This window comes from Thermobia domestica, chromosome 7, assembly GCF_964235325.1.
Source record: "Thermobia domestica chromosome 7, izTheDome1.hap1.1, whole genome shotgun sequence".
NCBI lineage: Eukaryota > Metazoa > Arthropoda > Insecta > Zygentoma > Lepismatidae > Thermobia > Thermobia domestica.
The window spans coordinates 31,170,535-31,196,452 of record NC_137460.1 but is presented as its reverse complement, the minus strand read 5'-3'; the positions used below and the strand labels follow the sequence as shown (position 1 = coordinate 31,196,452).

The 25,918-nt window shown below is 34.0% G+C and overlaps 1 protein-coding gene across 6 annotated transcripts; it reads left to right on the top strand.

Moving 5' to 3' along the window:
- On the top strand, window positions 1-24,249 carry LOC145689978 (uncharacterized). 6 transcript variants are annotated; one of them, XM_081764409.1, is made up of 3 exons: window positions 1-150; window positions 10,534-11,306; window positions 21,964-24,249. In XM_081764409.1, the coding sequence occupies exons 2-3, from the start codon at window positions 10,708-10,710 to the stop codon at window positions 23,411-23,413; spliced, it is 2,049 nt and encodes a 682-aa protein (XP_081620535.1). In that variant the 5' UTR covers window positions 1-150; window positions 10,534-10,707; the 3' UTR covers window positions 23,414-24,249. The 6 variants fall into 6 exon arrangements, with proteins under 6 accessions (XP_081620535.1, XP_081620534.1, XP_081620536.1 ...); XM_081764408.1 differs by having other exon boundaries at window positions 36-370; XM_081764410.1 differs by lacking the exon at window positions 1-150 and adding an exon at window positions 427-1,227.
- Window positions 24,250-25,918: the final 1,669 nt, after the last annotated feature.

Genomic DNA, 25,918 nt, shown 5'->3' with positions numbered 1-25,918 from the left:
CACTTTCCCGCACTTCACCTGTTAATGGCAGCGTTCAAATGACCAAACGTTTGGAAGGTAGCACAGAGGATCCAGCAGCTCAACAGTTGTACAACATTATGTGGTTTGAACGGTATCAATCAGCGCTAAGACAAATACTCCAAAGACATGGTAATAGTACTAAGCGAGTTGCATAGCAAAGTTCGACTTTGATACTTTGGAATGTAATTTAATTCGTTAAAATTAAATTATGGAATGCGATTTTTTTTATGCTTGCTAATGCCCAAATGCTAATCTTAAAATATCGATTTCTTTAGTAAGGATATTGAATAATAACAGTCTTAGAAGAACCAAAGAATTGGACAGTTACTTTTCTGTCCAGTGCGTAACGGTGAGTCGAAAAAGAAAATATAATGTGAAGCTAATTAAATTATATTTTCCAATTTAAAAATATAATGCACAGTAAGGAGAATGGGAATATGTTTAGTACAAGGGGTCCAGAAGCACGTAAAAAATACAAAATTTACCGGAGAAATGAATGATGCAAGTACTTAGACGTAACATAACGTAACTAAATCTAACCTAACAAACTAGCCTAAGCTAACCTAAACTAACCTAGTATTAGTAGAAATAAGCGAAATTGTATCATTTTTCTGGAAAATTATGAGGGACCTCTACACTAATATAACCAAACTAAACTAACCCAACCTCAACTAACCTAACCTACCCTAAACTAATCGAATGTGAACAGAAATGACCAAAATGTAACATTTTTTAGAGAAAAGAGCTGGACCCCTTCTGCTAAACATAGGCCGGAGAATGAATGTAAAACATACGTGATAGCATATAAAATTAAAATGCTGTCATGAATCGCAGAGAATATCCAATGAAATTGAGGTTGTCAAATGAGCTTTTTGTCTGAGTCCCGTGCGTAGCGCTTAATTTTGGCTTATAACTCAAATTTGCAATTGTTTTGAGTGATTCATTTGATTGAACTATGCACTAATAATTTCCCACCTAATTCTGATATACTTTTTATTTTATTTGAAAATACATCTTTGTTTAAAAAAAACAGTTTGTGTGTACAAATATTCCGTGCGTAACGCTGAGAATCGCCCATATAATGTTTACAACTGTTTGATCATTACAAGGGCTACTCTAGGATAGAAATGAATGAGTGCGTATCAAAGACGGTGTTACTCGAACTGACGATTCGAGCAAATTTTAACACACACCTTACATTTACAGGTTAGGTTAAGAGCTTTTTATTTCTTGAGCAGAGCATGGAGATTGACTTCAGGAGTGCTCAATATACATACAGTTTCCACGTATGGCATAAATAGTGATGGGTAAATTCCCGCGAAGATATTTTTTCGGGAATATTCCCGGGAAGATTTCCAAAATGGGAATTTATCCGGGAATTTATGTTCAATCAGAAAGAAAATTGCATTCAATTACTATATTATGATTTCAAAGTTGAATTAATTTTTGTATCACAGCATATTCTTATTCTTTATAATGTATATTCTGAACGGTACCATGTTACTTTATTAACACTTTATTATATTTAGAAAGTACGCATAAATGTATATGTATTTACAATATGTTCTATCAATTAAATATGTGTGAAAAAATGATATAATAAATTATATAGTAACAGTTTAAATTTATATGTAAGTGGATTTACTCAACTTGACTCTATTACTGATATTATAAACACATTAAATTTATAAATGTTATAAACTAATTAGATTGAGTAGATGCTAGAAGATACGTCTCACCAATTTAACAACATTTGCGCATACATATTTATGTTCACAAAATTTGCAAGATATTTACTTGTCTTTATATTTTAGCACGTAAAATTGCCATACACGACTTTTCATTCTACATATTTCTCGAAATTCCTTACTTTAATTCACATGTAAGAGAAGTTCGAGTACCTTTTCAGAAGTTCGACTCAAAGAGGGGAGACAGACCGACGTCTATTACTAATGGTGGTTCAGGGTTTATTAATAGTACTTCATCTCTATTTCTACATAATTCTAAATTACTTTAAAAAATGGTCCGTTTCCATCATTTGTAAATTAGTACTATGCTAATTTTGGTTATTCTTTAGCATTGGGGGCCAGCTTTTGCACCTACTTTTTTGCGATATTCTATTCCGATGCGTTTGTTTTATGGTTTCATACGTTAAATTACGTTACCAACAATAATTTCAGACAGCGTTGCAGAGCGAGCGTTAGGGAGTGAATGTGGGTTAGAGCCCAGCATGGCACGTTGCTTTCTATCTTCGTTACCAACAATTCACTTTCTTTTCTCACATAAATCACTTCCACTTACCTTTCCGTTTTGTATCAATCCCCTACTGCCCTAAAAAAATGTTTTCGATACTTTCTTGACTATTTGAACATCACTATCAACTCATTTCTTCCGTAATTCATCCTACTTTTTGCTAGTTATGGCCCCCAATTCTAAACAATTATCTTACTTTTTAGTGCAAATGAAAATGGAACAAAAAATTATGTTATTAGTTATATAAAATATAGTCAAAGAATTTAAATTTTTTTAAGCTCCAAATCCTTTAAAACATAGAATTAAATCATAATATATTAAAATAAAGTATTTAGTCATATTGTTCTTATAATTTGGAAGATAAAGTAAAGAAATGGAAATAAATTCCTTCCCGGGAATTTATAGGCCAGGGAAAAAACCCGGAAATATTCCCATTTTTTAAATTCCTTCCCACCGGGAATATTCCCATTGTCCATCACTAGGCATAAACTAGAGTGCATAAAACTTGAAATAGCTTTTGCTAGATGGACACTAAAAAGCAGAAATGTTATCTAAGCGAGTCAGAGCAGGAACGCAGCAGGGAAGGCCTACGTTAGAGAGAGGGTGTGTCCGTATGGAGCAGACGCGTCAGCGACGGGGCGTATACGCAAATAATAGTAGTAGAAGAGCACATTTAAATATAGAATACATTCACTATTACTCAAAATTCATTTCAGTATGCTGTGCATTGACAGAATTTTATTTCTTTCTTTTTTCACTGTAAAAATTATGCGTTCATGGCTTCGTCAAGAGATACATTCTTACAGTTAATAATACAAATATTAGAAAAATAATATATAATAATACAAAATAATATATATAATATAATAATACAAAATATATACGTAATAATAGAACTAAACTAAACTTGAAAAAGAAAAATTATGACTTGGTTTATACATTTCAACATTCGAGTAAATATTAATATTTACATTACAAAGAAAGATCAGACTTAAGATATTCATCTAAACCATGGAAAAGGTGTATATATAACAACATCTTGAGGTGTCTTTTATACTGCAAGTTTGATATTTGTTTGACGCAGTCTGGTAATTTATTATAAATTTTTATTTCTATGTGGTGTAACAAATTTTGAGTTTTTGTTAGACTGAAATTTTGTATGTGAATATGATTGGTTGTTCTTGTGTTGTTTTGGTGTGTGTCCGAATTGAGTTGGAGGGTTCTTTTCGTAGGTATGAATGATGATGTTTCTAGAATGTATGTACAGGGCAATGCTAATATTTTAAGGTTCTGAAACAATGGTCTATTTGGTGTGTGAAAAGCAGCTGATAATATTATTCATAACACTTGCTTCTGCATATTAAATACTTTTATCGCACGACAGGTATTACCCCAGAAAATGATTCGATACGATAGAATTGACTGGATCAAGCCAAACTAAGTTGTTCTCAATGTCTCCATAGTTAGAATCTTGCTAAGTTTACGTATAAGATAGTCCCTCGCTCTTAATTTCCCGAACAAATCTTTCATATGTTCATCCCATTTTAACTTACTTAAGAGTCTATTTTTAACCCTAAAAATTTACAAGTGTCACATACCGGCATGAGTTTCCACTCTATACGTATTTGATGAACATTTGTAGAGTTTGGTTTTTCTCCATTTTAATTCATTATAGTTGTTTTAGCTGTATTTAAGTTGTGTTGGTTTGCTTCTATCAAAATTACTTAGATAGGGTTAAGTTCTGTATTGTTGGACCAATTTCAGGAAATTTATCAGAACGATTGGTAATTTGTTTAAGTTTGTGAGGAAGAGTGAGTGAAAATCAGGTAAAGAAAACTGTAAAACTTAAGAAGGTAGTTGTACTTGGTGATTGTTTTTAATGTTGTGTGCGGCACTTTATGTGAAGGACAATTGAGTATTTTGCGGAGGGGTCCACTTGTTTACTATACGAATCCATAGGTTGTAAAATGTACACAAAAATTTGGGCAAGTCTTTAATTTGCCCATATCGTGTCGAGAACAGAACCTAACCGACTTACATTTTCTTACTTTTTTTTCGCTTTTCAAATTGGTCCGGCGATACAGCACTAATACCACTTATATTCCCACTCATGTTCCTTCACAAGAAATTTCACATCATATTTTACCAATAAATTTTCTATTTGGTAGAACCGTCTGCTCAAGTGTACCCTCAAAGACTACTGTAGAGGTTTTTTTTCTACCGGCGAAATAGTTGTGCAGGATGTAAGAACAGCATATCTTCTGTTAGATATTAGGGTTACAGCTGTGAAACCAGTACAAGTGCTGACATTTATGTCATATCAAATGTTTTTTGTACTATTTTTTTATACAATTCCTTCCTTCAGTGACGTGCCTGCTCCCTACACGCGCACCAGCGCAGTACACCAATTGTATTATCCTGCCCTGACTTGATTATAGATAGAATTCTCGTTTTCATGGCAACTTAGCATGATTGATTTGTGCTTTCTGTAGTTCTTTATAATGACATATATCCGAATGCGTATGTATTTGAAAAAACATAGTAGTGAATTTATTGTTAACAAAGACATTCACAGTTATAACACAAGAAGTAAAGACGGCCTTCACTTGCATGCACATAGGACAAATATATACAATAAATCAGTTACGCACAAAGGTACTCTATTATACAATCTACTTCCATCATGTATAAAAAATCAGGTCTTGGTCAATAGCTTTAAATCCAAACTTAAAAGGTGCTTGATAGAACATTTCTTTTACTCGGTTGAAGAATATGTAGAAAATAATTCGTATACATAAAATTAAATGTATAGTAAGTAAATTAGTGAAACCATAAGAATCTATATGTAATAATAGTATGTATGTTTATGTATACTGGTATATATATAAATGACATGTCAATTTCGTTGTATGACGATGAAGAGATGCAATAAATTATGATTATGGTAAGAAAAGCTGCTTGTAGAACGAATCTGTACACACTAATGGTTTAAATTCGGTCCGCAAATGTGGTTTAAATTCGGTGGGTAGTGCTCTGTGACATAGCAGGTTTTAATTGTTCAGAGGGAAAGTTCAGCGTTAAGTTTGTCCAGTGTTATAATGCGTGAGTTACCTAAACTTCGGTGTTCCGTGACAATGAGAATGATGACACTGATCATGGCCTTCGTGACCCGGAAATTACGAGACTGATAATTGCATTATCATTTCTTTTCACTAATATAGTATTAGCTCTCTCTTGTTAATATGTAAGTAAATTTTATTTCAATTTAGAAGTTACTTTTTCTCAACTCTTTACGTGCGACGGGGTTGCGTACTTGATTTTGATATAAGAGACCCAGATTCGATTTGTAATGACTCTTATTGTCACGTTAAACTATAATTCTTCTCTAGTACCTCCTTCATAGCTAAGCTGTTAAAATACTATCCTTTGGTGTGGCAGACCCGAGTTCGATTCCGGGTGGAGCTTCTGAGGTTCGGATTCCACGTTAATCAGTATGTCAACGTCTCATATAGCCTTGCTGCAAAACGGGACATTAAACTCAAAGTCAACTCAACTCGCTTTTAAGAGAATGGAAAATCTACTGTAGGATATATTTCGTTTAATAGATAGCATATAAAAGAGAAGCTAAGGTAATGGTTTTGGAATGCTAATTTATTCAGCTTCTCAATTCAGATATATATATATATATATATATTAGTAATAGGTGCTTGATAAAGTTCAGTGATATATATTTCTTTTTTGATTCAGATTTCTCGGTGAGAACACTCAGTAGAAAATATATAGCAACTATTTCAGGCCAGTCATTCTGATTAAAGATTTTCTTTTTACAGCTGGTAAATGCTGGGACGGTACGTAACAAATTTCCCAGAACGCTCCTTTTCTCATTCCTTTTTTTCATGTTCCGAGATAGTGTGTTTGCCAAGTTTATATGTTATCCCTTATACGTGACAAACTTAAGGCGTTAGATACCAGTAATACTCAGAACTACGTATAAATAAATAAAAAAATCAAAGAGTCGTACTAACTACGAGGCAGCTTGAATAAAGGAAGTATGGTATCATTCGTTATATTTTGAAATTCTTTTTTCTAAATCTTCTAAAATAGCTGAGCGTAACTTTCACATGAACATAACAGATTTCCAAGTTTAGAAATACAGTCTACCATTTTCAATCTTAACCAATTAAATCATACGTAGTGTAGAGTTAAATTTTATTATTATTACGAAGGCAATAGCGATATAAACAACTTGCTGGATTAGAAACTTCTTCATTACATTAAGTATTCTGTGGTAATTATTAAAATTCTACAACATTCTGTCTCTCTCACTCATTATCTTTCACATATGTATCGTGAGATGTAATTTAATATTTTCATAATTTATCCCCTCTAGAAACAGTTCTCAGAAAACTTTTTTGTTTTGAAATTTATGTGTCTTTTATCAGTATCATTCCTTTGTTATTCTCTTCAGCGTTTATTTACTAATTGCAATTTAGTATGGGAAATAGCGGCAGTCTAGGGGTATAATATTTATTTTTCGACGTGGAGATTCTTCGTCCAATTATAAGAGTTGCGGAGGTCTCGTTGTATAACGTTCATTACTCGAAGCTAATATCCGTGGGCTTCAATACGTCGTAGAGAAATATTGTGTCTATCCATTTGCTTGAAGATTGTTACAAGGTATCTTTTTCGTAAGGTAATCACGGCTGGGCATTCATTTGCAGATAGTTTGCATTATTTGTCTCCATGTTTAAGTGTACTTCGATCAGATTGTTGGATGTATAAGGTAGACGTGCATTTACTGTAGAATAAATGATGCAGTAGACAACTTATAGTTAGTACAGATCCTACTATACAGAGCGGAAACATCACTATGCCAATGGGTAAACCTTAGTTTTTACTATTGCCGTTTAAGCAGACTAAGCCCTTTTGTGCCAATTGCAAGGGTAAGTATCAGCGTTTGAAAAAAACCCGGGAGTTTTTAAAAAGCCCAACCCACTTTGGCCCATATGGATTTTTTCGGGTTTAATTTGGTTTTTTCGAAATATTTCAACTCTTTGGCGTACAAGTGTTAAAATGTGATTTATATTACAAGATTGTCATTGTAACAAATTGCAACAATTTTCTATTTACTGCTGTTTTGAAAAAAATGCCGCTATTTTGAAATTTTACATTCGATCGCCGAGAAAATCTATACAACAAATTTATAGACGCGTCCCACGCCGAAGACGGGTACACCAACCGCATAGCCGTGAAGGAGTTTGGCCGACAAACGAACAAATGTAGATCAAGTCATCCAGAAGCCTGACTGACGTTCGCCAAATATGAATACCAAAAGGGGTCTATTAATTTAAAACATATACAATTCATGTTGCATGAAATAAATAAATGTTTCGAAATGTCTTATATGAAATTAACATCTTCCAGCGTAAATAAACTGCCGTATTTTCTCTATGAGAATACGGGACACTTCAGATCTCCCCCTTCCTCAACTTTCCAACACAATGCAATGAACTGTTGTCTTGTTATAAACAGAAGTATAATAGTCCGCGGTGGCTCAGTGGTAGAGCGTTCACCTCTAGTGCATGGGGTTCCTAGTTCGATCCCAGCTCGCGCCAAGTGAGTTTTGTGGTGGACAAACACCTTGTGCATGGGTTTTTTCAGGATTCTCACGTTTCTTCCCACTTTCTTCATTCCGTCATTTCATCCATTTCTCATCATCAACGTCATCTTGAGCATAGCATGCATAACCGTGAGACTAAAAGATTTTATTTAACTTTTTTTTTTCAATAGTATAATAGGCGAAAGTTCACTAAGCAGCAGCTGCTTTTCTCTGTTCGTACCCTGCAATTAATTGTATAGACTGAAGATGCCTAAAAACTTAAGATGTGCTATAAAATGCTTTGCAGGAAAACAATATGCAAATTACTTAAATCAGTGGTACAATCTACTTTCAATATTTTTCGCTCGTTTAGCAATATTTATTTGCATGGCTGTATCTGCAAAATCACGTTCGTCAGTTTAATCTGATGAAAAGCTGATTTTTCTCCTTGTGTCGTGTGTAACTGTCAGGACTAGATTTACATTTTTCTAAGACCTGGACCAAAGCATAATTCTGTGCCCTAGCCTCTGAAAAAGTTTATAATTCTTGTTAACTTATCTAATGTGTTGCTGAAGAAAAGGTTAGTCATCTTTCCTGTGTTTGTAAATGTAGAAACACTCAAAGCCATCTCTTTTTTATATATGTTCCGGAGAGTATCCAAGTTTCCATCAAGTGCAATGGAAAAAGTAGCATTGCAAAATTCGTTCGCTGTCAAGTCGAACAGGGTGGTGTTATAACTTCCTCGAAACTGTTACATGCAACAGCGTACTGTTCATTCAATAATTATAGGATTCCCAGCCAATGTCAGAATTTTTTGTTTTTCACTTTTCGAGTAAACTGATATTGATAGCAGAAATGGAGCGGAGTTAAAATACGGGACATTTCCCTGTCCCGACTAAATTTACAGGGACGCGGGACACTCGGGACCCAAAACGGGACATTCCCGTTTTCTCGGGACGTATGGCAGGCTTAAGCGTAAAATAAATAGTTTTATTGTTGAAGTATTCATTTCCGATCCTTCTGCGTTTAATTCGGGAATTTCCCGAGCACTTCTTTCACGGCGTGTACATCAAAACTTCCACTAGTACGGAAATTTGAACCCAGCACTTGAAACAGTAAGCATTACGTAGTCTTCGGAAGCCCGAACATTAAGCTTCTTAAATTTGACAAGAATTTTTACGCTACTGCTGGTGTTGATTCTACAAAATGATTATTTGAAGAATAGCAACAAATGACTGAATCTAACTGTTATTGTTGGAAAACCAGATTTTAGTTGAAGAAACTTGTATTTTACAACAAAGGTAAGAAATAATACTAATAGTTTTACTAATGTATTTACATATGTACTATTAATACCGCCACCTATGATATTACATTCGTCAAACGTATGAGTGATAATGTCCCTCGGTGTCGCCAAGTCGACGAGCATACTATTCACGGAAAATATTTTCTAAAGTACAAATTTGCTTATTTTACTTCAAATAGGCTATAAGCATAATCCATACCTTAATTTGTTCTATCTCAAGCTAAGGTAAGTTTTTTATTTTTAATTCATTTAGTGCATTCAGAACTTTATAAAAATCTTAGGTTGAATGTTGTTGTATACCTTAACGTGAAAGTTTCTAATTCGCCCAAGGAAAGTCTAAAATCTGTTAAAAATCACTTACAATGTGATGGCCTTAGTTGTATTAATAATATACTAGCAAATAGGTCAAAAACCAAGGTGGGTTTTAAAGTGGGTTTTTTCAGGTGGGTCCAACCCGAAAAAAACACCGAGTTTTTTCGGGCTGGGCCCACTTGGGCAAATCCTGGTAAGCATTCTGATTGGTCTCCGGACTGTCCTGATTTTCACTGTGTTAAACTTGTCTGAGAATTAATAGTTGTTAAGGAGATCTCTAGTGCCTGTGCTAAATGTAGGTTAAAGAAAAGCATCCTTACTCACTTTCTGTGCTATTTGCTATTGTTGAAGCTACTGCTTGTAATCTGTGGCAACCAAACGGTTCCATCCAAACAGATGGTTTTCCAACAGAAATTCAGACCACAGTTGCATCTACTAATAAACTTCTTTTAAATCTCACATGTGTTTTTTAGTTGTGGTTGGCCGGCCTTAATTTTTACCACTATACACACCAACATAATGACACGAATCTTTACTCGAAAAGACCAAAATCTACATTTGCCCGTAAGCCACCTGCAGTTTCTTTGATATGTGAAGTGGTAAAAGATGAACTAATGGACACTTATTGGGCGGTGCTTGGCTCACGTGAAAAGATTCACTTAAATTTCGATTTCTGTTTTATTGATTTTTACAATTTTTATTGTTACTTTTATTGTTATTAATTTTTGTTTATATATATATATATTTCTTGTTATATATTCGTTATTCTCATTTTTGGTATTTTATTTCCTTTAGATTTTTAGTTTTCTTTTGCTGCAGTGTTTCGTTATGTTTTGATGTTATTTTGTTTACTTTCGTTTACGGCAGTCTTGGTGATCGTGATTGGGACAAATAGTCTTAGTGCTGTCGTTCGCATTAAACTTTGACTGATAAATCAATCAATCAAACGTTTAAAGAGAGTTATTATTGTATACCCAGGTAGTACTAGTAATCAATTTTGAACCGTGAAAAGTTTTTTAATATCTTATATCTTCTTTTGCAGATGCCAGTGAATTCAAAGCAAACTCTTCGTTGGTATTACAAATTCATAAGAGGACATAACTACACGGCCTCATATCAATTTTTAATATTTTTCTTGTTGTACCCATTATTCCTTAGTGCAGTGTGAGCGAGTAAGTGCTTATATAAAATACTAAAGCATTTTTGTTCTATCAAAATGTTTACGCTAAAAAAGGCCGTTGTCTTATGTGAGAGACTACCAACTTCCGGAACGAACATGAAATTCGAAACTTTGAGTCTTAATAAAATAAAGCTTAGTTTAGTGAATACAAATGACGTATTTCTAGCTAATAAGATAATTAAATCCACTGACTCTGAATGTGCTGGATATTTTCCTAAGATAAAAGAAGAACAGCCATCATCGTTGAAATTTTCTCTTCCTCTAAATAATACGTCACATTTCAGTGCTTGCGAAGAGAATATTGAGAACAATTTGAATGAAGGAAAAACTGGTAACAAAAGTAGCAACGAAGTCAGAAACCAAGAAATGAAAGGCAATGTGTCATCAGGTAAACATACACATGTATCAAAACACAAGTATGGTAACCATCATAGAAATAAACATTTAAATTTCTCTTCCGAAAACTTATGTCGTATTTCCGAAATCGAAGGAGAGTCATCAGAGTTGCGAAGTTTACCAGAAAATTCAGTCGTTGAAAGTAAGTCGATGAATGATACAATTGTGCTACACTGTGACAAGAAATTCAAAACAAAAATTAAAAATATTGTACCTGTGGCTGACTCTTCATCACAAAGGTATGGTATACAATTTATTTACCACGTAAAAGTAGAAACGATTTTTGTGTGTACAATGAACTAGGTTTTTTTCTTCGTAAGCCTTGCGCTACTGAATTTTCAGCTAACTCAAAACAATATATTTACAAACAAACTATTCTTTAAGTAAAATATGAGACGAACTTAAATTTAATATCTTAAAATCTGATTTTGATCTCGTTCATGGTGCTTAGTGAATGTTTAGCTTTTTTTTTTTTTTTTTTTTTTTTTTTTTTTTTTTCAAAAGTGCTTAGGACTCAGCTTACGCTCTATGTACAACATAGAGTGACTTGATTTTAAAAAGATTAAAAGTATGTGCTCTGTGCTGCTTAATGAGTTCAGTTTTGTAAAGATATTCACGGTACTAATTTTCTCGTATATACAATCTACTTAGAATAGTTGTAATTTTAGCTGACGCATCTAATAACGATTTCACGAAGGCAGAACAGATTTAGCATATTACCTCAGAAATATAATAAGAATTCACAAATTTTAATATGAGCCCTAGATGTGAAATTGATATACTAAACTTTTTACTTGTGGAACTACCACACTGTGAGAACTAAAGTTCAGTTCAGATATCTTCAGATTAAACACACACACTCGCAAATTATATATATATATATATATATATATATATATATATATATATATATATATATATATATATATATATATATATATACTGGGTCACTGGTAATTCGATGCATTCCTTGCAAAGGATATTCTGCAAGTACTTCGGAAAATTTCACCTATATCAACCAGGGTTACAGATCAATAGATTCTGAGAAATTTGCATATGTGTGATTGCTTTGAAATTTGCCGGCTAACGAGAGGTGCGGAGGAAACATTTACCCTGACGCACTTCCATACATCGTAGAGCGACAAAATTTTCTATGTGTAATTCTGAATACCTATGTAGGTCACGTGGTAATATATAGTCGGTAACTGCACTGTTGCTGTGTTATAGGTCCGAAACAGGTAAAGCGTAGTGGTTCAAAATCCATTATCGCGCCTCAAAAAGCAGCGCGGCAGCATCGCAGAAGTGCTTGCTCCTAGGAAATGGCAGCATGATTGGAAAAAGGTGGAACGAATACAGGGTGACCCAAAAGAAGGTATACTGCTCTGCATTGATCAAGTATAACATTCATTTATGGGTTTATTTGCTTCGGCTGTTAGGAGTTTACGGTAAAACAAAAAAGGCGTTAAGAACAAATAATAATGAAACTAAGTCTACCTCATGGATAACAATAAGAAATGAAATAAAATGCTGAGCTGATCAGTACTGTACTGTATACCTATTTTTGGGTCACCTTTTATGATGCTCGGTCAAGAGAAAACTGGAAATATGACGGATTTCGGTCACAGGGTCATGCATTTGTCTGACCAAGGTTCAGACAATGAACCGATGCGTTGTTTCCAGGAGGCGGGCATCTTTTGTGAGCATACCATGCTCTGGAATTTCACATAATTCCACAACGCACGCAGCACTGATGCATACTATATCCTGGTAAGTGTGGTACCCTTTGCAGAGGAAGCAGGTAGTAATACCCCATGCTGATCCCAAATAAAATGAGGATTACTTTGGTCGCTCAGAGTTGAACGCTGACTTCTTTTGATGTTGATACGTCGGCATGCTGTCATTGGTTTAATTAGGTTTTTCCTGGTATTCTTCACTCGCGCTAGACGAACGCAGGGATGGTATCTTCTAGAAACCCAGAGCGGGTTCCTTCCCAAATCATAGGCTTTCGTACAAGAATGATTTCACCCCGGAGTTCGAGGTCCGAACCCTTCCTTCAGTTATTCCCTTGCATAAATGGTGACTAAATAAAGAAATTGGAAACGAATGTATCGCTTTAATAACTCGAAACAGAATTGCGGCAATGAAAACCTAAGGTTATAAGCTTTCAACAAAGGTAAAAGTGTAAATCTTGGAAAGCCGTAACAAAATAACACATTTTGCACTGTAGCACTAACAAAAACTTGTGAAAAATAGAAACAAAGCGTAGTATGTTCACAAAAGATGTTCGCCTCCTGGCCGTTCACTGCTCAAATGTTGGCCGGAGATATGCACGATCCTGGATATGAAATCAGTAATATTTCGAGTTTTCTCTTGACCGCACACCATCTTTATTACACTTCTTCCCAACCGTCCAGACATTTCCTAGGTGCAAGTACTTCTTAGATTTGGCCACACTCCTTTCTGAGGTGCAGTAATGGATTTTGGATCGATGCATGCTACTTCACGACCTATAACACAGCAACGGTGCAGAATTACGAACTGTGCATTACCATATGACCTACACAGGTATGCAGAATTGCACACGGAAAATTTCGTCACTATACGATAGATGGAAGTGAGCCAGGGTAAAAGTTTCTCGCGGACCTCTCGTTAGCCGAAAAACTTAAAAGAAATCAAACATGTGCAAATTATTGAGAAACTATTGATTTGTGACCCCCGGTTCATATAGGTGAAAATATTCCAAAGGGCTTGCGGAATATCCCCTTGCAAGGAATGCATCGAATTTCAAGTCACCTTGTATATATATATACAAGCTTAAGTATAAGGTATGTATAAGTCACCTTGTATACAAACTTAATTGACGCAACTACATCAGAATGTGAAATGCTCAACTGCAATTTGAAAATGAAATCTTTAAGTTTTACGTCCCACGGTTATGACGATTAGGCTAAAGGAGACGCTGATGATGAGTAATGAATGAAATGGTGGAATGAAGAAAGTGGGAGGAAACGGGAGAACCCCGAGTAAACCCACGCACACGGTGTTTGTCCACCACAAATTTCACTTGGCGGGGGCTGGGATCGAACCCGAAACTCTAATCACCAGAGGTGAACGCTCTACCACTGAGCCACCGCGGCCCTTCAACTGCAATTTGGCTGCAGAAATGTCGAACTAAATAAATATCAAGATTTGAGTACGCCATGTGAAGGTTTAAACCACAACGTTGTAATAAATGGCTTAATAATATAAAAACAAGACAGAATTAAATAATATTTAATTGCTTTTCAATTAAAACATTAATCAGTCATGATACAAAGAAGTTTTCTAATAATGATTTACAGTGTTGTCGTCAAATATTTAAATTTGATGTTAAATTTCATATTGGCCTAAAAGACTCAACAGCCGCAGTTCTCTGTATAAGCTCCTGTCACTTGTACCCTCCTGTTACATTGGATGAACGTATATTCAACAATGATGTCAAACAATTAATCTGCTACGTTTCTGATTACTTTTCTAGTGCGAAAAGTTAGAGTATTAAGTTTTATTGGAAACCATTCTTGACTAAGTTTTATTGGAAATCTAAATCAACACTACAATGAATCATACCAACTTCTTACAATTTTGATTCCTACTACAAAGAAATAATACTGAAAAATTTGATTGCCGATATAGATTTTCTGGAATAACATTATTTTCTATTGTATGCGGTATGTACACCTATCCAAAGTTTGAGAGGATTCGTCGAAAGTTTACGTAAAACAGCGGATTTCCATGCTTTACAACGTTCTGATTTAATTGTTCCAAGATCTTGCTTTAGGCTATACATATGCTTGCCATAATTAGACAGGGATATACCCTAACGTAGTCTCTGTTAATGTTGCATTTATCCCGCAAGGTTCTGCAAAAGCTCCGTACACTACGTGCTAGCTGTAAACAACTTCAATCGACAAACACGAAAGAGATATCATTAACGATAGTCAAGTAACGAAGGCTAATAAATTCAAAAATATTTCCGGATAAAAGGAGTCGGAACACCGTAAAAGGCAGCAACCATCACCGATTGATAATCATATGCACCCTCTAGGATGCCTGGGTCTGTGCTTGTTCTCCTCTAGAGCTCCTGGTCTTTGAGAGGTGTCTATACATACTCCTTGGCCGCAAGAGCCTAGGGTCCTATCAGCCTAGAACTCTTGGTTTCTGGGATGCAAGAAACCACCAAATGGTGAGGAGGAACTTAATATTTAAAGTGTAATGTGTTATTAATGTCTTTCAAAGTAATTTTTATAATAAATGGTAATGGGTGTAGTCCAGAATTACCATGTAACGTTTTTAACTATATTCTAAGGAGATAGGATTTTACGTCGGAGAAACGTCGGCGTCTGTTCTATATACATTTCATTGGTATTTTCCTAGAAGACTGTTTTTGCATATACGTATAGCATTACCAATTTAAGTGAACTTCTGTGTTAACTGCATATTAGTGTACAGTAATAAGAAACATTGTTTAAAAAATCATGTTGTTAAAAAAACATTATCATATTAGTATAGCATTAAAACGGTAAAAATGATTCGTTTGGCTGGAAGTTTTTTAGGTGAGAATAGGTAAAAAAAAATGACAGTGGCAGGTCCCGGATACCCTCAAGATATTCCGGTCACATGGGAGACGAGTTCGAACTTTTTCTCGCGTTACTCAGTATCTGACGGTACTTCAATCATCGCCACCCACAAAGAAAAAGGAAACTTTACGAATGTATTTGGAGGATGTAGCGTTTGATTTGATGTTGCAATAACAAAGTCAAAATCAATTTTATCTTCAACTACCAAAATCTAAACTTCTACTTGTGATTGCAACAACTGCTGCCATAGTCATTATTAGAGACCGGATGTTTAGGCACTAAAAACCTAGAAAATAGGCAGGCAAATAGGCACTAAAAATTTAAAAAATAGGCAGTAAAATAGGCACTAAAATGTAGCTCGAAATAATGAAGATAAATACTTAATACCATTAAAAAATAGATTCAAGTCATAAATAATGCTCAAAGAATATAGAAACATACTTCTTTGTCAATATCTTCTTTTATTGTATATATAAAAACGAAGCTTGTTATGCATTCCATATATACTGGGTGAACCTGGAAGATGTGCACATACTTCGGGAGGTGATTCGTGACAACAAAAGAATACAAAATGTCCTCTTGCATGTTGTGGAATTCCGCGTCGTATACGAGTGACAGGGGGGTCAACTTGGAATCGAAAATCGAACCCTGACAATTGGAGCGAGACATAAAATTGTGCACATACTTTGGGAAGTGATTCGTGACATTCAAGAGGACTTTTTGTCTTCTTTTCATGTCACGAATCACCCCCAACGTGTGTGCACATCTATCTGTTCCGTTCCAATTGTCAGGATTCGATTTTCGATTCCAAGTTGGCACACCTGTCACTCGTACACGACATGGAATTCGACAAACTACAAGAGAACGTTTTGTCTTCTTTTGATATCATTAATCACCTCGGAAGTATGTGTACATCTTTGAAGTTCGCCCTGTGTATATATTGTAACGTACCACGTGCTTGTATTTACGAACACCTAATATACGTATATATATATATATATATATATATATATATATATATATATATATATATATATATATATATATGTATTATTTATGTAATATAAATAATACATTTTCTCAATGAAGGCGTATTTTGAAGAAAATGCATAGAATAGGCAACATTTGGCACTAAAGCGATTATCTAGGCAGTAACGGTCGAAATAGGCAAAATAGGCAAAATAAAATTGGCTTAAATCGAAACTATAACCTCCTATATAAACTTTAAAACGTTATTTTTGATCGTATCTTTAATATTAAAGAATAGGCATTTTGCCTAACATCCGGTCTCTAGTCATTATGTGCTTAAGTGTCCCTGTATATTCTTTATAAACGTCTCAAGGAACGTTCCGCAGTAATACTTAGGCCTGGTACGAGATCTCTACACCTGTTCAAATGGACGGATCTAGCGTAACACTTGAAATGACATTCAAAGCTCAACACAATATACTACGGCTTTTACTATCATTGACCTAGTGTATAACTATTATTTGAAAATAACTGTTCGGCTGCCTCTCCTCTGAGAGAGATTATATACTATATTACACTGACCCTGCTTACGAAAGGGAACAAACTGTTGATCATTTATGCCCTCACCTGTAATTTTTGTATTTTGGTGAGTGTGTTATATGCATTGTTTCATAAATCAACAATGTTTTTTTCGGGGAATGCGCAGTGTTCTAGTGCTTCGTTTCTAATGTATATCGAGTCTATCGAGTATGTATATGTATATCAATGTGCACATTCCAAAAAGTAATCTAATGGCTTATTTTTTAATTGACGCCACAAGGGTGTAAGGTTCTACACGTAACCCCAACACCACATGCTGGCTGTAAACAACTTCAGACGGCAACCGCGAAGATAACATTTTCATTAACGATCGCCATGTAAAGAAGATTCTCGTAAAATTTCTGAATAAAAGGATCCAGAATATTTCAGAAGGCATCAGTCTTCTTCATCATTAATCATTAATCATCACCTCCAATCTTTAGAACCCTCGTCTCTGAGAGTTCCTTTCGCTAGGTCACGTCTGCAAAGACCACCCCGCTCTCCAGGATGTCTGGTCTTCGAGTTTTATGCATCCCTCTAGGATGCCTTGTCTCTGAGTGGTACCTATACATACTCCTTCGTCACAAGTACCTAGGGTACTGTCACTCTAATGCGCTTGGTCTCTGGGTTCCTACAAACTTTCCAACAAACCGCGAAATATCACAGAGAACCACAATATTTCAGTTGTAGTTAGTTATAACCTTACATAAAAGGAATTTTTAATAATAAAAGGTAATTGAAAATCGTCCAAAATTACCGTGTACCATTATTAGTTCTATCCTTAAAAGACATTAGAATACAATAGAGAATTTAACAGTACATAATTTTGGATTAAAGGTGATAATATAAACATCTTAACTCAATCTTAATATAAACAAAATTCTGAAATAATGTGGAAATAATAATTTTTAACTTACCCTACTCTGGACTTAAAGCTCACTTTTGGCTCGTATGATAACATCTACTGGTCGTTTTCTTAATATATGTATTGTTAAACGTTAGTTACTCTGTAATCAAAGGCGACCCTTTCTTCTTGGGCTAATTATTTAAAGTGTTGACGTTCTGGATAATTCAATTGGCCAAAAGAGCTGGATTATGAGATCTAACTGGCTAATTTGCCGAAAATACCCTTGAAGATGAGGCTGTTCAGTTTCACAAAGGTTCATAAGATCATCCTGACGATCGTAAGACATGTTGCTACCCTAAGCTATCCGAAACCTCACGCTTCCAAATATAAAACACCACGAAACAAAATAGATTCATCAAGCATGTATTACATGTACACCAGCGTTATCATCTTGGTGTTATTCATGTAAGGCTATTATGTTCTAGGTTAATCTGATATTTGTTCAAAGTGAAAAATTAGGGATATGAGAATTAAAGAAATAAGTTCGCGAATTCCTCCTGTAAATTGGTGTCCCATTTTTGCGTTATTACGAATTTCTGGTGTAAATTCAATAAGGCTTTCAAGTCCGTGAATCAAATAGCTTTGGTTTACAAACAAGTAGGAAGCCAAAGATTCATATCATGAGGAAGTAAGATATAATTATTTTAAAAGGCGTTGCCTTTATGGAGAACAGTATTCACTGAATACATTTTATTCCTGCAGCGATGAATCTTTGACATGTGTCACTAGCTATTGTGTCATTATATCACTAACTATTTAGAATAATACAAGATGTAAGCAAAAGGAAAACTACAAATATTTAACCACTGAAATCTTACCTAAAGCTATTTTAGGTTTTGAAAAAAAATACACATTACCGATTGAAATTTTTACGATGGTTGCAAGACGTGACCAGACAAGAAGAGCAGTTTTGCAGGGAATAGGACATGCGTTCAAGGTTCTGATCTTCTCTACACACAATTATCTCAACTACTGGCAGACTTACTGTTCTTGATTGTTTCCGTGTGTGACTACATTATTACAGTGTCATTTTTTTTTTTAATCTCCTTTTTACAGTCAACTCTGATATTTTTGTTCCATAGTTTCACACACCACAAGAAAGTAATCGCAAAGCTGGGTTGAGTATTTCGATTTTATGACCTCATGTTTATCGATTAACTCTCGATTACTAACTCAACTACTGTTCCTTTCACTTGCTAGCCTGAGTACAGATTCCGTTAATAATTCCATGACACTAAATAATTTTTATGTGGATCTAACTTCAGATTTGCTTGCTTCGTTCTAGGAAGTTAAATTTCCATGTTCAGCAAGCATATTAAAATTTTCTGTATTCCAAGTAAATTATTGTCTTTGGTAGTATTAGAAGTAGAAGTTGACCCTTTTTACTCAATACTTTACATTTTTTTGCGTCCTCATTGTTAAAAGATTTTGAATATATTAAAATATCAAATATGTTTTTCGACGACATGTCAGTTACGATATATACATTTTTTGAAACACGAAAAAATAATATCATGGGTGAAAAGATCACTGATATATTTGGTAAGTGCCAGGTTCTCAATGGTAATCATATATATATATCCGTTTAGTTCATAATATACAATTTGCCACCTGTGGTCTGTAATCGATTTATTGTATTCTTTTTGCTCTGATATTTGGAATTCTGAAAAATATAAAAATCTGTAAACTACTGTTTTAGATTTCTTTAGCACATGAAGAAAAGTTCGTTTCCTTTGGTTACTTCACAGTAATATATATATATTACTAAAGACAACAGCACATATTTAAAATACTATGGTTGCAACGTTTATGGTTATTTTATCTAAAGAAACGTGGGAGAGTATTTTCATTTGCGCGGACTAGAATCTGTGTATGAATTTTCCAATTGGTAGTGATAATTTTTGATTCACTTACTTAGTAGTGTGGAGTTTATGTTACATGCAGAATTGAAATATTAATATTTACGGGATAACACTTTCATTCTCAATATTTTCTCTAATGCTTACTTGAATCTATAGTCCCGTACAAGTTGGATGTCGCCCACTCCTGAACTCACCTTTTTCTAATATTAATGACACTACCACAGGTTAAGCTTTCTTTTGGCTATATGATTAACGTACGCCTACGATGAAAACTAACTGAAAATTGTACGCTTTAATCGAGAAATTGAGGAATATTTGATTTGGAAATGGATACCCTCGTATATATTTCCCACATTACAGTAGCTCTTATTCAATGTATTAGTCAGGAAAATTAATTTTTCTGTCTGATGGTGACAGCAAAAAACTAATTTGAGCATGAATTTGATAGTCACAGGTTCAAGGTGGTTTGAATGTTAGCAATACATATTTAAGACTATGAGCTAGTAAGGGTATATATATTCTTTAGTAGAAGGGTGAATACGATTGTATTATCGTATAGTGGAGGTCAACAAAATTATGTAGAAGTAAAAATATTGTATGTAGTTAAAGGGGATGAAGAAAAAAATGATTCGATTTCGAGTGTGAACCAACATGAGATAAAATGTCAATTTCTAACCTGCACATAGAAATAAATTATCGCAGACTCTACGTTAAAGGTTTTTGGGTATCCTCCTAGATTAGCTGAAATAAATGTAGTGGAGTTTCCCTTTTAGAAGATATTTGTAAGAGTTTAGCTGCATTCACTTCGTGAATGAAACAATTTTAAAGTTAGTTTATATACTTCATAGAGGTTTTGAAGTCACCTATGTATCACATTATTTAAAATTTAAGACGGAAAGAGCAAATGTAAATAATTATGTATGAGGTTAGGTATATAGGATGTAAGCGTATCTTGAAACACTTTTGTAACTTCTGAACTGCTAGATGAAAACAATGACATTCTGCAGAATGCAAATATCTACCAAGATACATTGTTCGCCATACTCTGCAATATGGGCAAATCAACATAGATAGAACCGAAGAATATGTAATAACTTGTTATCGTGATGTTTGATAAAATAATGTAATTTCGTTTAGTTGGTAACCGTATTATTCTGGTAATGGTGCAGAGAATGCTAAACGTTCTATCCTTATTTGCATCATATCTTCCTATATAATTTAAACATTTTGCATATATGAACGTTAAAAGGGCCATTCAAGATGAATGATGCAGCATTTCTCTCTCTCTCTCTCTCTATATATATATATATATATATATAATTACCGTGACAGTGCAAAAATGATTCCTCACATTAATAAAAACGTGTTTGTATGAATCTCTAGACAAAAACGCTTAGTTCCGGAGCTAGGGCGTCCAACGACGTGGTAAAAATGCACTTCACGCAAAGTAAATTATATTCGTACATGAAAAACAGGTGAGCGGTGGTGCACATTACCGCAAAAAGATCGTATACAACATCCAAAAAGAATACTTCAGTAATGTGCAATAGGCACTAAAGGATTCCTCTCAGGGCACTACTACCATTCTTGCTTGTACTTGAAATGCAGAGTAGGCTCAAAATAAGCCGTAACCGCAATGGAAACGGAAGTCGTCGACGGAGATAGATAGTGATAGGTACCGTCAGTGCAGGGTTCCTCGTGTTCGGAATAACGATGCTACTATGTATTGTTTTCCACACTTCTGGAAGGCCTAGTTGTGAACCCATGGATTTTCCTCATAGGTCACATGACCTTTTTATGGTGGGGGACCATTCTTTAACGTTCTCGGAAATAATTCATTAATATTACACACACAAACACAGACATATTTATATATATATATAAACAACAAGGTAATCTGTATATCTATATATAGAGTGCATAGAATTTCAAATAAGTAATACATGTAAATTCAATGTTACAGGTACTCTTCAACTTTTAGTGACTTCTTACAGTCATCTCATATTATAACAAATAACGAAACACGAGATGTTCTCGAAGTATTTTACAAGAATTCTTCAAACGAAGATGTTATTCAATCATCGCAGAAGAAACATCAAGGAAATATATTTTTTGAAAACACAAAATCCATAGCCTCAAGGAGCAGCACAGCTATCGGAAAGACAACGCTGTACAATAGTAATAGCTATTTTAAGAACCGAATTGTAAATAAGCAATGTATATGTTACGAATGTGGAAGATCATACACATCAAAACATCGGTTGCAGAAACACAAGAAAATAATGCACATTAATTACCAACCTTTGACATGTTATGAGTGCACAAAATCATTTCCGTCAAAATACCATTTACGTCAACACATAAATTTTATGCATATACATGATCAATTGCATAAATGTAATATTTGTTTCAAATCGTTTAAATCTAAATATACTTTAAACTCTCATAAATATATTCATACTGAAACGCGCCCTTTTAAGTGCGACGAATGCGGCAGGGAATACGTAGCCAAAGCGCACTTACAAGCTCATATAAAGCGTATACATAACGTTGAGAGACATTTTATGTGTGAATATTGTCAAAAGCGATTTTGCTGTAAAAATGGGTTTCATAAACATCTTAACAAACATACAAAAATGAAGTTGTACTTTTGTAATGAATGTGGGAAATCATTCTCTCAAAGAGGTAATTTGCAGAATCACTTTGTAGTACACACTAAGGAGAAAAGGCATCAATGTGAAATGTGTGGAGGAAAATTCACTGAACAAGGGAGTTTGTTAAGACATAAAATATTGCACACTGATCAAAAGCCATTTCAGTGCAAAATTTGTACAAAATCCTTTGCAACTAAAGATTATTGTGAAAAGCATATGAAAAGACATGCCTCAAATGAAAAGCACCAATGTAGGGAATGCAATAGGGTATTCAAAATTAAAACCGATCTTAATTCTCATTTAAAATCGCATACTAAAAAGAATTTTTTTAAATGTGAGGAATGTCAGAAATGTTTCAGTGACAGACATAATCTACTAAAGCATATGAAACGTCATCTGAAATATACACCTTACACCTGTAATGATTGTGGGAAAATTTTCTATGACAGAGCCCACCTTATATCCCATGTACGTATTCACATTGGGTTACGCCCTTACAAATGTTCTTATTGTTCAAAAAGTTTCATACAGATCTCTGCGCGTCAGCAGCATGAAAAAATACATAAAGGGGATAGGAAGTTTGAGTGTGAAACATGTGGGAAGAAATTTATACAGAAGTACACTCTTCAAAATCATATGTCCTTACATGCTAGTGAAAAAGCATTTGAATGTAAAGAATGTGGCAAAAGGTACACCAGAAGCTATGGCCTCTCGAAACACAAGGAAACTCACACAGCGAAATGGCGTTTCAATATGTAAAGTGTGGAAAATAGTTTTCCAGTAAAACCAACTGTAGAGTTAAAATCCATTGTATTTTCCTTATTTTTAATTGTAGTTAAAGTGAGAACACGTTTACGAATGACACGAAAGAAGATTGTAATTTATAATTATATAAATGTTGGTAAATTTTACTCTCAATATCATTCGAAAAGTATTTCTCGGAATACAGAATTAATTCTTGTATATTTGTAATAATAATAAAAGTAATTTTGAAGTTATTTTAGTTTACCAAAATATTTTTGGTCAAGATTTTATCACAAAAATTCATGTACTGATATATCGATTTTGCGAAGGAATTTAGCCCTCCAAATTTAGATTTCAATATTCTGTTATGCATTCAATTTTTCTTGTCCATTTGTGCTTAAAATGTCTATTTAATTATGATACATTTCTTATCAAGAAACATTCGCAATACGTTGTCTTAAAATATACTTAAATAGTGTGTTAGAAATATTAGTAATCTTAACCATATGAGAGTAAATATAGTGAAGCAGTAAGTACTTTTAATGTACCATGAGTACCTTAGTGAAATACTTTCTTTGTTTTTGATGTGAACAACCATGCAAGAGTTCAGAGTTACATTTACGGTTGTACAGAAAGCGTAAACTGGCGCACAGTGGGGTGAGTAAATGAGTACTGAGGACATTAATTGACATTAAACTTGTATGAGGCTTTTATAGTTAGTAAACTTCCTTTTTGTGTCATTCGGTACAAATGTAGACTCACGTGAGTAAAGAAATTGGAAACTATTAGGATTTTATTAGAGCTATTGCATCTGAATACATTTTAGAAAAATAAAAGAAAAATAAAACACATTGCTTTGGTTTTATGTTTTAAGTTCCTCTTTTTCTGACTTTAGTATTTTGTGTTAAATCCGTATGTGCATTGTTCTTCACTAAAAGACTAGTGCGTTTATAGTAGGTCGTTCCAAATGACGTTACCAACTTTTATTTATGACAAGGAAAGCCAATGAACCGAAACTAGAATATGCTGCCGAAATCTGGGTCCCTGTAAGCTAGAAATATAGCCGGAAAAAGACACAGTCAAACTTCGAAAGGTACTTAGTTTTCAAAGAAATAGGCATATATCTTAAATTTCAAATCTACCAATCTTTAACTAAACTATTAAATATTGTATCCCTCAACAACTGAAGAAAAGTTCGGTTACTTTGCCTTCTATATAAAGTTTTAAACAGGAAAATCCAAGTGTCACAATTACTTGAACTTCTGAAATTTGAAGTTCCCAACGTTCAAAGACCTCTCAAACCTGGCTTATTTCATCGTAGAACATCAGAAACAAATATACTGATAAGCTCGCTATTTGGAGCATCTTGACCTCTACAACAAACTGCGCGTGTTTTATCCAAGTTTTGATTTCAGAACGTCCTTCACTAAATTTAAAGAAAAGTAGTAAATTTTTTGTGTGACAGAATAGATGATTAACTAGTCCTTAAAATTATCACTTGACAGTTTATTATACTGTTACATGTTTTACTGTTTTCGCGAATACTGTAAATGGGTATCTTTACCTGTAATATTCTTCTCTCTAAATGAATAAATGTGATTGGAAAAAGGAAAAACATGGATAGGACATATAACTGAGTAGAGACTATGTTAAGAAGGAAGAAAATAGGCAGGAAAGAGAGTGAAAGATAACAAGTCTACACTCGTCACATGGGATAAAACCAGTAAATCATACGTGATGACGAAGATGTTAACTGAATGCCACATTGCATTAATTTTTAGCTTGTATGTTACCTACCAATAGTAACAGAACAAATATTAATATGATTGTGATACAATTCAACTACTTCTAAATTCTTTTAATATAAAAATCAACAAAATTCCTTATTTCCATAAAATCCTTCTTCGTTCACTTCAATTAAAAGAAAGAAAATCTGGGTAGTCGAATACGAATCTTCTTATGCACGGAGTAGCTAATGTAGGCAAACGATGTAAGACATTTATTTTTCTGTTAGTTGTAAAAGAACGTATCAATTGGCTGATTTTTTTTAATGTTTTAATTGTTAAGTTTTCTTATTTATTCAATTTTACTTTCTATTGCCAATAACAGAAAAGAAAGTACGGTGATGATAAATAAATGAGTTCAATATTTCAACGGATATAAACGCTTCATGGTCTATACAAATCCAGTGAATAATACCGGCTGCCTCATTAAGTTTTCAAGCTTCCGTGTTAAAGTTCAACCTTATAACTGAGCAGTTATTACTAGAACATATATTCACGAAATCTGAACTTATACTAAGCATTTTCAGTATACAATTTCTGAAGAAAACTTATAACAGAGACTAAACCACCCGTTCTTAACTTTTCCAAGAGAAATGTTCAAGTTACATTGTGCGATTGTTAGTTATTTTATTTACGAAATATGGACCAAAACGATTGAATCATTTTTGGAAAAATATTCCTGGAAATATATTAGTTTGCGCAAGTAAATAATCCGAAGTGCTTTTAAATGAAGAAA